The sequence below is a fragment of the Anomaloglossus baeobatrachus genome, chromosome 2 (assembly GCF_048569485.1).
Source record: "Anomaloglossus baeobatrachus isolate aAnoBae1 chromosome 2, aAnoBae1.hap1, whole genome shotgun sequence".
In the NCBI taxonomy this organism is placed as follows: domain Eukaryota; kingdom Metazoa; phylum Chordata; class Amphibia; order Anura; family Aromobatidae; genus Anomaloglossus; species Anomaloglossus baeobatrachus.
In genome coordinates this window covers 289,530,838-289,545,039 of record NC_134354.1, presented here as the reverse complement: position 1 = coordinate 289,545,039, position 14,202 = coordinate 289,530,838, and the positions used below count along the sequence as shown (strand labels likewise).

The 14,202-nt window shown below is 48.3% G+C and overlaps 1 protein-coding gene across 1 annotated transcript in view; it reads right to left on the bottom strand.

Moving 5' to 3' along the window:
• The window catches only part of HEATR6 (HEAT repeat containing 6), a 140,370-nt gene that overhangs the window by 35,603 nt on the left and 90,565 nt on the right, over window positions 1-14,202 (bottom strand). The window contains exon 8 of the mRNA XM_075335842.1: window positions 10,256-10,390. Coding sequence (XP_075191957.1) covers window positions 10,256-10,390 — 135 coding nt within the window. The remainder of the gene's footprint in view (window positions 1-10,255; window positions 10,391-14,202) is intronic.

The window sequence follows — 14,202 nt, the reverse complement described above, 5'->3', positions numbered from 1 at the left end:
GCAGGATCATATACAAGGCAGGAGGATCATTACCAGGATGGGGTACCTTAGTAGAGAATTTGGGGACATTACCCCCATAACAGTGTCAGCAGCAGATCCTCGCCCCATAACAGTGTGTCATGACCACATTTTTTGCTTAAAGTTTTATTTTCCCATTTTCCTCCTCTAAAACCAGGGTGCGTCTTATAGTCCGAAAAATACGGTATATATACAGTCATATGAAAAAGTTTGGGCACCCCTATTAATGTTAACCTTTTTTCTTTATAACAATTTGGGTTTTTGCAACAGCTATTTCAGTTTCATATATCTAATAACTGATGGACTGAGTAATATTTCAGGATTGAAAGGAGGTTTATTGTACTAACAGAAAATGTGCAATCCGCATTTAAACAAAATTTGACTGGTGCAAAAGTATGGGCACCTCAACATAAAAGTGACATTAATATTTTGTAGATCCTCCTTTTGCAAAAATCACAGCCTCTAGTCGCAGTATAATTAATACAAAGGACCGGCACAATAAATCTTCTGAAATATTTTTGTAGTTTATTCAATCATATCATACAGGCGTAAAGTACGCGTTTCGGCTAATAGTGAGCCTTTTTCACATCAGATGTGAAAAATGCTCACTATTAGCCGAAACGTGTAATTTACGCCTGTATGATATGATGGAATAAACTACAAAAATATGTCAGAAGATTTGGAGTGCCGGTCATTTGTATTAATTATATATATATATATATATATATATATATATATATATATAATATATATATATATATATATATATATTACACCGTATTTTTCGCTTTATAAGACGCACTTTTGTTCCCCCAAATTTTGGGGGAAAGTAGGGGGTGTGTCTTATAATCCGAATATACGGATTATATACTGCAGGGTCCAGGGAAGGTGGGGGCCGCTCTGTAGCGGTGCTGGAGGCTGAGGGAGGCTGGTGAAGGCTGCATCGGGAGATCTCCTGCTCCCGCTCATATAATATGCACAGCCGCTGTCCATCACCGTGGTGCTGAAACCGCACCGCGTTGATGGGCTGGGGGAGCGGCCCATATTATATGTGCCTGTGCTCCCCTTTGATGGCACATGCCCCCCCTGTGTTAGATATGGCCCCCATGCTGCTGCCCATAGTAAAATAAAAAAACTCTTTACTTACCTCCTTCAGCGTGTCTCCCCGGTCTCCCTCCTGCTGCTGTGATCAGGCACGCAGAGATGTCACTCTGCTCTGCCGATCACATGACCGCACAGAGAACCAGGAAGTGCAGGATAACTGTCCTCCCTCACTGTCCTCCCTCGTGTCTCCCTCCGTGGGGTTGAGCTCCGGCCGGAGCTCAACCCCACGGAGGGATACACGAGGGAGGACAGTGCTGGAGAAGGTAAGGAAAGAGTTTATTTTACTAAAAGCAGCAGCATGGGGGCGATATCTAACACAGGGTGATGTGTGCTATCCACAGGGGGCCGTGTGCCAGCCACAGGGGGCCGTGTGCCAGCCACAGGGGGCCGTGTGCCAGCCACAGGGGGCCGTGTGCCAGCCACAGGGGGCCGTGTGCCATACATAGGGGACGTGTGCCATACATAGGGGACATGTGCCAGCCATAAGGGACGTGTGCCAGGCATAGGGAACGTGTGCCAGCCATAGGGGTCCTGTGGCATCACTAGGGGCCGTGTGCCAGCCACAGGGGGCCGTGTACCAGCCATAGGGGGCGTGTGCCAGCCATAGGGGCCGTGTGGCATTACTGGGGGACGTGTGCCAGCACAAGGGGGCTATATTCAATATAAGGTGGCCATATCCAGATTAAGGGGGCTAATTTTAGGATGGGGGGGCTATGAGGGACATATACCCTATATGATTGGTTAGACGGACACTGGCATTATAAGACAGACCCCATTTATTAAAAAATTCTCTATTCCTTCACCAAATTTGGGGGTGCGTCTTATAATGCAAAAATTACGGTATATACATACATTATATATATATATTAGATACATATATATATATATATATATATATATATATACACACACATACATACACACACACACATATATATATTTATATACATATATATATTATACACACACACACATTTTTATATGTATATATATATGTATGTGTGTATATTATAATTATACACGGTGTGTATATATATATATATATATATATATATATATATATTTCTAAAGCTATAACACTATGTATGTCATGTCTGTAGTGTAGGCCATAACGATCATAGACTAAAGAAAATCTGATCGTGACTAGGCCAAGAGTGTTGGGGTACTCGTGGATGTCCAACACAATTTCCCGCTGGATGCTCTTCTTTGAGCACACATCCTATTGATAATATGCGGTGCAGAGAGTCACTGGCTGCCTGCCCCATAGTAGCTATATACGTCACCAGCAGTTGACATCGGGCCATCCAGCTTTTGCCCATAGGGCTCTACTTACGCAACCACATATACAGTGTTTTATTTTATGTTTACCTAGGTTATATATCTCTATCTATATATCAGACCTTGTTATTTTGCAGTCTTCCTGTTCCACATTTCTTATTCTTATGGTATACTTTTGTAACCAAAATGCAAACAAAAGAATACAGCAGCACTATAAAGCTCTAGGATGCATGTAAACATTGCATGTATAGAATTTAAAACTGCAATAATGATACATAGAATATATTTATAAATAAAGGTACAAATTGGCCAATTCATGAGAGTCCACCAGCAGCGATAAGGCAAACCTTTCCATGATGGGACCCTAATCTAATATTTATTAACCATGCTTCTCGCGGGCTAAAAACCTTCATGTTTAAAGGGCAGGTAGGATCTAGCACTAATTAAAAACAGCTTTTGACCAGTGTCGCACGACTGTATTTTCAGTCCGAATGCTATCCGTAAAAAAACGGACACTACTCTGACAAATTAGTTAAGTGGGGCAGTGCAGATGACTGATTTGTTTCACTGATCGAATCTGCATGTGAAAGAAAAAAAACAAATTGCAGCATGCCTAATTTTCCTCTCGAAATCGGATGAGACTCAACCATTCAAGACTAATGCCGGGGCCACACGGGGATTACTGCGATCCTCGCATGACACTTAGCTCACGCTGGCAGCACAGCAGGAGCCGAGTGTCATGCAAGTGTCACTGTGACTGAGGTCCGATCATGCAATCGGACCACAGCTGCAGGGGATGGGCCGGCACTGAGGAGGGGAGGGACAGCGCTGAGGAGAGGGAGGGAATTATCTCCCTCTCTCCTGCGTAGCCAGCTATTGCCATTCTCGCCCTGCACTCGCAGTACACCGGTGTACCGCAAGTGCAGTGCGATTTTTCTCTCGCCCCCTAGACTTGAATGGGTGCGAGAGAAACCAGGAACGCATTACAGTCGCAGCATGCTGTGATTGTTTTCTCGGTCCGATTAGGGCTGAGAAAATAATCGCTCATGGGTGCAGGGACATAGACTAATATTGGTCCGAGTGGAATGCGATGTTTTATCGCATGCCACTCGCTCTGATTTTAACGCCGTGTGTCTTAGGCCTAAGGCTGAGTGACAGAAACCAGATGCCATAATATGGCATACGATTTTTGCAGATATATTACAATACTGTAACATGGGACACTGTAAATGGTCCTGTAAATGATTAATAAGTGCTGCTGTAAAAAAATAGATTGCACATGGATGCCAAGCAAGAAAAAAAAACATCCCATTTTTTTTTTTAGATAAAAAGCGGAACGATTTTTTAAACTATCGTGTGACCCTAGCCTTAAGCTGATGGGAGGAGTGCTCAATCAAAAAAAGAGAATTTTGTTTACTTACCGTAAATTCTTTTTCTTATAGTTCCGTCATGGGAGACCCAAACCATGGGTGTATGCTACTGCCCCCGGAGGACACACAAAGTTACTACACTCAAAAACGTGTAGCTCCTCCCTCCTAGCATATACACCCCCTGCTAGCCAGATCTAGCCAGTTTAGTGCAAAAGCTGAAGGAGGACATCCACCCACAAGAAGAGACAGAGTAAAATCCGGAGGAACCGGAACCTCAGTCTACAACAATAACAGCCGGTGAAGACACACGGAACAAGAAACCTGCCAATAGGCAATAGGAAGGGTGCTGGGTCTCCCATGACGGAACTATAAGAAAAAGAATTTACGGTAAGTAAACAAAATTCTCTTTTTCTTTATCGTTCCTTATGGGAGACCCAAACCATGGGACGTTCAAAAGCAGTCCATGGGTGGGAATAAACAGACAATTGAGAAGCAGGCAAACCTAACTTCACAAATGGGCGACAGACGCTGGAAAAATGCGTCTGCCGAGCCCACGTCTGCCAGAGCATGAGCATGCCTTGGGTAGTGCTTCGAAAAAGTATGCAGACTAATTCGAGCTGCAGACTGACAGACCTACTGAGCCGTAACCTGGTGCCTGAAGCCCAAGAAAAAAAGGCGCCGACAGGTCTGACCAAATGTGCTCTGATCCCCGGTGGGGAAGGCACTTGAGTACACTTGTAAGTCTCAGAAATGGCTGACCTAAGCCAACGATCAGGGTCGGCTTAGATGCCGAGAGACCGCTACGCTGACGAACAGTCAGCACCAGAGAGGTGCACCGTCTAATAACGGCGGTGCGAGACACGTAGATCCGGAGCGCCCGCAGCAGATCTAGGATATGCAACGCTTCCTCAAGCGATGAACAGGAGCCGGACAAAAGGAAGGCAGGAAAATTGCCCCGGATAAGGTGGAAGCAGTAACCGCCTTAGGGAAAAAGTCCGGAGTCGGATGAAGACCACCTTGTCTTGATGCAAAAGACCAAAAAGGGGGTGACTCCGAGGGAGCGCAGCCAGAACTCTCTGGCGGGAAATTATAGCCACTAGAAAGACTACTTTCTGTGAAAGACACAACAAAGAAACCTCCCGAAGACGGCGCAAAGGGGGTTTCCGGGAACCGTGAGGACCGGATTAAGGTCCGAGGTCTCCATAGGCCGCCGGAAGGCGGAATGATGTGAGATGCGCCCTTAAAGGAGCGCACCGGAGCCAGCCGGACGATACGCCGCTGGCACATACTGACAGAGCCGAGACCTGTCCCTTAATGAGGGATAGTCCTAGCTGTAGACCGGACTGTGGAAGGGACAGGAGGGTCGGCAAGGCCAAAAAAGGTCAAAGGACACTTTGGAGCTCGAGTCAAAGTGGAGATGACTTCAGGAAGGATATCAGAAGTCGCTAAGACCCAGGACTCAAGAGCTACGCCGTCAATCTGAGAATCCAGAATTCTGACGGGGAAAAAACGGACCTCTTGAGAAAAGGTCTGAACGGTCCGGAAGATGCGAAGGCAACCCAACGGACAGAAGGAGCAGGTCAGAGTACGAAGCCTGCTTAGGTCAGTCTGGAAGAATGACCAGACGGCCCCCTTTACCGATCTTGCACAGGACGCTGGACAAGAGGTAGAGGGTGAAATTCGTAAAGAGACAAGGCTGGGATCAAACATGAACCAGTGTGTCTACCGCAAAACCTGAGGATTGTGGACCACGGTAGGACAGCTGAAATAGCCTGCCTCGTAGTATTCACATCTAGGATGTGGACTGCGGATACGGTGGACTAGGAGTCCCTTGTCCACTGAAGGATGTTGAGCCGCCATGATTGCCAGGCGGCTGAGTGTCCCGCCCTGGAAGCTGGTGTAGGAAAACGCTATCACGTTGTCCGACTGGACTCGAATGTGCCTAGCCGCCCACAGATGGTGAAGGCTTAGAGAGCAAGAAATACAGCCCTGAATTCCAGCACATTGATCCAGAGGGCTGATTCGGACAGAGTCCAAGCGCCCTGCGCTCCACGATGGAGATATACCGCTCCCAAGACGGATAGGCTATCCTGGTGAGGATTACCCGGAACGGGCCAGAAAAGGAGCGCCCCTGAGACAGAGTGGCCGAAGCCACCACTGAAACGAGCCCCTGGTCTGTGGCGAAGCCACCACCCCGTGGGAGGAGTGAGTTCGCTTGTACAGCGGAAAACATCCAGTCTCAGAGGACGCAGGAAAAACTGTGCAAGGAACCGCTTCCATTGACGCCCTGAGAACCTCTGGTTCGAAGTCAGAGTGGACTTGGACAGAAGACAAGCCACCCGATAGGTCAGAGTGGCGAGAGTGAGCGAAGCACTCTGCTAAGAGTCAGCACTGGATGAAACCCCGACAAGAAGGCCGTCCAGGGCTAAAAATGACTGCCAACCCCTAGGGGGGCAGGACCCTGATCACAGCTGCCCCATGAGAATACTCGAGGGGCCTTGGCTAACCCCAAGGGAAGAGCCACGATTGGACCACTCCGATTGTCAAAACGTAGTCAACGCTGGTGTGAAACTGCGATTGACTCCTGCCGATAGGCATCTCTGATGCCGATGGTTGCTAGGGAATCGCCTTGGGGTCTTGATTGATCCGGTGAAAAAAAACACACGGAACAAAACCAAGACTCAATGTGAAAACGCCACACCTGGCTATGCTTGAAAAGCTAAAGATCCAGGTCGGAAGGCACCGCCCTCTTCGGGGACTAGGAATAGATTTAAGCAAAAATCTCAGAACCGTTCCCAGATGGGAACCGGTACAATTACTCCATCGGCCTGCCAGAAATGCCACGGCCTGTGAGCAGGCGGCGGCCTTGGAGCAGGGAGGAGATGACAGAGAAAATCTGTTTGGCGGGTGGACAGAAGTCCATCCTGTAGCCAAGGGAGATATAATCTCGCCCCCACTGAACGGAGACGTGTTAGAACCCTACGTCGCCACGTGGAGAGAGCCTGCCACCGACCGAGGAGGTTGTTGGCGTGGCTAAATAGCTCGGAGGAAGCTGACTCAGTGACAGCATCTCCTGCGGCCTTCTGAAGACGCAGCTTCGAGCTATTTGGTTCTATGAACCTAGGCTGAGCTAGAGGACGACCAGATGGAGGAACGGAAACCACCGAAACCTCAACTGATTCCTGTCCTGGACAGATTCCCTGATTTAGGTTTGTGGCAAGGAAGAATACTCCCCGCCAAGAGCTTCCTTAATTTCACTCAGTTGGTTCCGAGGAAACTGGTCCCACCAAGGGGGAGCCCAGCAGGGAACCTCCATAGAGGCATCTGCCTTCGAAATCCGAAGCCACAGGAGCTTGCGGATAGCGAGGAAGGTAGCCCAGATCACCGCCGTGCGGCGTCCAGCATGGCAGATCTGGTATAGGATGAAAGAACTGAGTCTGGAAGTTCAGGCAACCGTTTTGGCATAGAGTCCCTGTGAGAGAATGCATCTCCTCCAGAGAAGCAGAGAAGGTACAAAAAAACCGCACTGCTGTAAGCTGAGGAGAACGAAGCTCCTGCCGTCCCCATACCGAACTTGGCCCAAAGGACAACCGGGCGGACCGCAGAACCGTAAGTGAGGAGCCATCAGCCACTGACATAACGGCCCGGGCTGAGCCACCTAAGGTGAATGAGCCCACTACTTGACCACCATTGGTGGACAGGGGAAATCCAGTCCTCAGAATCACGCTTCATGGGAAGCGACTGTCAGAGCGGACCCTGGGCTTGGTCACAGGGGCCTGAAAACTGGAGAGGTTAAGGAACACACGTTGTGTTCACCTAGATAAGGTAACACCGGCGGATTGAGGTCCAGTACAAAATTAATGTACCGTAGGATCCATATAGAGGTGCCGTCAGCCACTGATACAACTATCCGGGCTGAAGTCCAGATACCGGAGTGGCTACCCTTGGTGAATGAGTACACTCCTAAACCACCTCAGATGGGAGGGGGAGACAGGCAGCAGAACTCCGCTGTGGGGTCTGCAGGATAGGCTGTGGGCTTGGACGCGGCGGGCTGAAAACTGGAGTGGTTAAAGAACACACTCCTCGTCATGTTAAAGGCATACTGATGCATTTCTGCCAGCGGGGAACACTTCCCTGATCAGGCGGATGGAGGTCCAGTACAAGAATAATGGACGAAATCCAATCATTCGCATCTGCGTCACCTACGGACGGATCAATGTACATCAAGTAGCGTCCGAGCCCGTGGTAGAGACATCCTCCTCGTCCAGCGAGTCAGCTCGTAATCGGAGCTGCGGGACGGGGAGGACAGGGGACCCTGCGTCTCCCTGTTAGGAGGACGGGGTCCCAGAAGGAGAGTCCCTTGTGAGCTTTGCTGAGCGAAGCAGAAAAACGCCCTGAGAAGGGGGCTGCATGCTCAGCAGATGCCGGGACAGCCGACCCCTGGAATAGGATTCCTACGGGGGTCAGCCACCGAAACCGGAGCAGCTGGAGGGACCATGAATGAGCTCCCATGTTATGAGCTCGGTAAGGCCGTACGAGACTACCTGCAGTGGATAATAAAAAACAGCCTGCAGTCTCGCTCTGTGACATGCTGCAGAGGTGGGGGACTGTCTAGAATGGCTAGAATACCCAAGACAGAGGTTCAGCCTGGGGAGAATCCCGGCTGAGGCATCTTGCCACTATCCACCACATAAAAACCGTTACAGTGTGTCGGTTCAGGCAATATGAGCTTACATGCAGAACATGTAGTGTACAGCCTTGGAGCTTTGCTCCTAGTGTGAGACATGCTGCTGAGGAGGAGATTCTATGATAAAGAATTAACTCCTTCAGAATGCCCTGAGAGTGAATAAAAGTGCACAACCAGAGGTTGTGACTTAGCAGGCCACTATATGAGTGCCCTCCGGATTCCAGGACTGGACCCCCAGCCAGATATTCACTCCCTCTGCACTGCAGAGCAGCCAGCGCCGACCAGAGTACTGAGACGCTGAGAAAATGGCGCCAGAGTGAGGGGGGGGGGGGCGGGGGTTAACCCAGGAGCGGGAATCGGAGGGCGAAGGAGATGTACAGGGGAGGGAATCATCTCCTCAAAAAGGAGCGTCCTCCCCTGTGCAGAGCGGCCGGCGGGCGGCTCTGCAGCGTCCCCCTGCATGACTGACATGCAGGGGAACGAAAACGAAACTAGGCCGCGGCTGAAGCCGGGGCCTAGAGTTATACATGCGGCCGAAATCAGGCATCATCGGCGCGGTTCCCAGTAAGAAACCGTGGAACCGGCCGGAAACACAGTAAAAGCAGCATTATCAAGCATCACTGTCCCCCACAATAAAAAGTGCCCCACATTGCAGAAGGACCCTCTGAATAACGTCTCTATACTTAGCTTTGAGACGCAGGGCCCAGTCCCTGGTGGGGTGGGGGTCCAGTGCTCCTTCCAGCAGGGTCCTGCACAAGGGCTGCGGATGGAGGCCGGTCTCCTGCAAGGCAGTGAGAACCGTGTTGGCTCCAACTTCAAGCCAGAGCCACTAAGGGATGGTGAAGGAGCGCGGCATGAAGGGCTCCTGCCCTGAAGTCAACCTTAACAGCACCGCCGCCAGGGGGGTGAGAAGGGACATGCTGGGAGTCCAGTGGACCCGCTTTTCTTCCAAATCTTTAGAAAAAATGAAAAATCAAAAGAGAATGCATGTGTGTGTGTGATCCTCCTGACACAAAGCAAGAAACTGGCTAGATCTGGCTAGCAGGGGGTGTATATGCTAGGAGGGAGGAGCTACACGTTTTTGAGTGTAGTAACTTTGTGTGTCCTCCGGGGGCAGTAGCATACACCCATGGTTTGGGTCTCCCATAAGGAACGATAAAGAAATGGAGGTAGTCAAAACCTCTAAAGGCATACTACAAAAAAAAACCCAACTAACCAGCATCTTCAAACTGAATAAAGAGTGAACAACTTGCTTCATTCTGTTACGGGGTGGAAGTCAAGTTTTCATTTTTTGCTGTACCAAAATATTTGTAAAAGCGGGGATTCCTCTCAATTCCAGGACTGTATAGCTGTAAGATTTCTTAAGGACATAAGAGGCCTTTGGGTATATATCAACATTGTTTATTTTTTATATGGTTGTTTACCCTTTTGACGTGGGATGACAAGTGAAATACATCCTACTATATAAATCACTGATCTACCTCCTGCAGATCTACCAGTTTGCTGAATGCTAAGCTCTGTAGACCCCCAACCAACACCATTGATTAACAGCTTTTGTTGTCTACTGTGCACAGGTGGAAAGGTGCCAATCAGTGGTGAAAACAGGGTTATACACAGTTCATGAATATGGAGAACTACATAGATAGGTTTACTAATACTTTAGTGATAATCTCCTGCTCACAGACCAGTGATTTTAGCAAAACTACAGCAAGCATCTCAGTTAGTGATTATATCAATGTCTCAGTCTCTACATTATGCTTCCTGTTGAACGATTCCCTTTAAGACAACAAGCTCTTACCCAAGGTCGCACTGATGTTGGTTCACTTTGCTGTGGTTTTAAAGGCGATCTTCCATCATATTGAGGCAAAGGTAATGGATATAGCACTGAAGGCATTTCTATATTGAGCCCAGGAAGTCCATGAAACATATATTTCTGCAATGAATGAACAATTGAAGTTATAGGTCAGTTTACATGGATCGAATGGCAGCATGACACAACTACTAATCAGTAAACTTATACCGATCTCCGGTCGTTCACTGCCTATTTACACAGGCAGACTAAAGCAAAGGGCGGGCACTGAGCAAATTGCAATAGATCGCTCAATGTCCATAGGCTGCCATGGTTCTCGGCAAAGCAAGCCTGTTACACAGCACAATACACTGCCAAGAACAATGATTTTTTTACACTACGCCAGGCCTGCACAACAGTCAGCACACTAAAGTGGCTCACGGACCTGTCTAGGAATCACCACTCCCTGCTTCCAATACACAAACGTATTTGCGTCTCTCAGACACAAAACACATACTAAAACCTGAGTGCCAGGACTGGGGCAGAGTAGGAGGGATCTTGTCAGCCCCTGCTCCCACGTGCAGCAATGTGATTAGGTCAGTATGCTGCTGATGTCATCACGCTGCTGGTGGCGCCGCCGAGACATCAGAAGCGTCAGCCCCGGCAAGTGCTCTATGGAGGAGCTAAAGATTAAATGTGTCATTTATGAATGAGGGAAGGACTGGGGTTACTGACAAGCAAAGGGTATAGCAAAGGGTGGGGGGATATTGTGGGAAAGGGGAATTTGAGGGGATATTTTGGAGAGGGTGGTTTGTGGGGGAGTGGTTATTTTATGGAAAGGCTCAGTGTGGGGGTGGGCAGACAGTAGGAGAGGAGTATTGTGGGGGGTTATTATGGAGAGAGGCAGTGTGAGAAGCGTTATGGAGAGAGAAAGTGTGTGAGGGGCAGTATGGGGAGGCACTCTGTGTGAGGGTTATTATGGAGAGAGGCAGTGCGTGCGGGATATTATGGAGGAGAGAGGCAGTGTGTGTGAGTGGTATTATGGAGGGGGCAGTGTGCATGAGGGGTATTATCAAGAGGCAGTGTGTGTGTGGTATTATGGAGGAGAGATACAGTGTGTGTGTGAGAGGTATTATGGAGGAAAGAGGCAGTGTGTGTGAGGGGTATTATGGAGGAAAGAAGCAGTGTGTGTGGGGGGTATTATGGAAGGGGCAGTGTGCGTGAAGGGTATTACAGAGGGGCAGTGTGCGTAAGGGGTATTATGGATAAGGGCAGTGTATGTTATGGGTATTATAGAGAGGAGCAGTCTGTGTGGGGTGGTGATATTATGGAGAGGCTCAGTGTGAGGTCGGTGACAGTATGGAGATTGGCAGTGTGTGTGTGGAATATTATGGAAAGTGGCAGTGTATGAGGGGTATCATGGAGAGGGGCAGTGTGTGGGGATATCATTGGAGGGCAGTGTGTGTGGAGGATATTATTGAGAGGGGCTGTGTTGGAGAGGTATTAAGGAGATGGGCAATGTGTTGCACATATTTTTCAGAGGAGCAGTATGGAGGGAAGGGATATTTGTGCAAGAAGCACAGTGAGGGGCAATTATTTAGAGACATAGCATGGTCGATACTTTTATTTTTAAAGGGAAGGTATCGTCAAAAAAAAAAAAAATCCAATAACTGAAAAAATGTAAAGTAATAATGTTTTAATGTTTTGTTTAAATATTATTATTTGTTTTTAATTGAGCAAAATCTGAAAAAAAAAAAAAAAATAGAAAGTTTGATATTTTCCACTGTTAAACACTAGGGGGAGCAGCTGCTGAAATCCTACAGAAATCAGACTGTATAAAAAGCTCAGATTACAACCTGCCGTAAAGTGGGCGGAGTATGCTCTCCTGTGTGTGATGGCGCCTCACCTCTCCTAATCTGAGTGTATACAACAGATAGAGAATGACATGTAAGGCCTTGTGCGCACTAGGCATTTTTGCCGCGTTTTAGCGGCGTTTTTTACCGCGTTTTTGTGCTGAAAACGCAGTGACATTGCTTCCCCAGCAATGTCTATGGGTTTTCAGAAGTGCTGTCCGCACACAGTGTTTTTTTGTGGCTGCGTTTTTGTGGTGACCACAAAAATGCAGCATGTCAATTATTTCTGCGTTTTTCACTGCGTTTATCACCCATTGAGTTCAATGAGATGTTCAACAACGCAATGAAAAACGCATATAGCCGCGTTTCTATGACTAAAACCGCAGCTATAAACGCAAGGGGTGGGCAGTAAAGTGACGTGTACAGGAAGAGGATTCCTTCTGTCAGTAAACACAGAAGCATGAATCCTCCCGGTACCGTCACCGCTGCGTCCACAACCCGCCCGGTGCCATGTCAGCTCCGTGCGGCGCCATGTCTGGGCGGGAGGTGGAGGCAGCGGCGAAAACCAAAGTGAACAGTAGAAAAAAAAAATGTCATATATTCTCACCTGTCTGCAGGGTCCCGGTGCCATGCCCGCTCCCAGCTCCTGTCCCGGTACCGCCGCTCTGGCTGTGTGCAGTCTCCCCGGGGCAGGACCTTGCTTGCAGGACCTGGCGGTGGATCACCTGATGCAGTCACCTGACGCATCAGCTGATCGTAGTCTCGCCGGCTTTTTCGCGCCCGGCCGGCTATCAGCTGATCCTGCCGTCAGGGGACTTCATCAGCTGATTACCGGCAGCTCCTGCAGCGATCGGACAGGATCAGACTCCTGTCCAATCGATCGCTCCAGGAGCTGCCGATCAGCACAGCACATAAGTGAGTATTATTTTTTTTTTTCTACTGATGCATCACGTAGTTTAACCTGACACATCATCTGATCGCTTTGCCTTCCAGCAAACCGATCAGATGATATTGGATCCGGATTGGACGGCACGGGACCCTGACCCAGGATTACTGCGGAGGGGGGGTTCTTTATTTCAATAAAGATGGAGTCACTAATTGTGTTGTGTTTTATTTCTAATAAAAATATTTTTCTGTGTGTTGTGTTTTTTTTTTTTTATCATTACTAGAAATTCATGGTAGTCATGTCTAATGGCGTGACACCATGAATTTCGGGCTTAGGGCTAGCTGATAATATACAGCTAGCCCTAACTCCATTATTACCCAGCTAGCCACCCGGCATCAGGGCAGCTGGAAGAGTTGGATACAGCGCCAGAAGATGGCGCTTCTATGAAAGTGCCATTTTCTGGGGTGGCTGCGGACTGCAATTCGCAGTGGGGGTGCCCAGAAAGCTTGGGCACCCTGCACTGTGGATTCCAATCCCCAGCTGCCTAGTTGTACCCGGCTAGACTCAAAAATTAGGCGAAGCTCACGTCATTTTTTTTTTTTTTTTAATTATTTCATGAAATTCATGAAATAATTAAAAAAAAAGGGCTTCTCTATATTTTTGGTTCCCAGCCGGGTACAAAAAGGCAGCTGGGGGTTGGGGGCAGCCCGTACCTGCCTGCTGTACCCGGCTAGCATACAAAAATATGGCGAAGCCCATGTCATTTTTTTTTCTTTTTGGGCAAAAAACTGCATACAGTCCTGGATGGAGGATACTGAGCCTTGTAGTTCTGCAGCTGCTGTCTGCTCTCCTGCATACACTAGTGAATGGAGGATGCTGAGCCTTGTAGTTCTGCAGCTGCTGTCTGCTCTCCTGCATACACTAGTGAATGGAGGCTGCTGAGCCTTGTAGTTCTGCAGCAGCTGTCTGCTCTCCTGCATACACTAGTTCTGCAGCTGTCTGCTCTCCTGCATACAATGAACATTTTAAAGAAGGAAATGACATCACACTTTTTTTTTTTTTCATCAACAATCTTTAATGGCATTGTGCACTGATTAAAAACGCAGTGAGCAAAAACGCAGCAAAAAAACGCACCAAATCGCGGCAAAAACGCATGCGTTTTTGTCGCGTTTTTTAGCCGCGGGTGCGTTTTTAGAGACAAAAACGCACATAAAAAC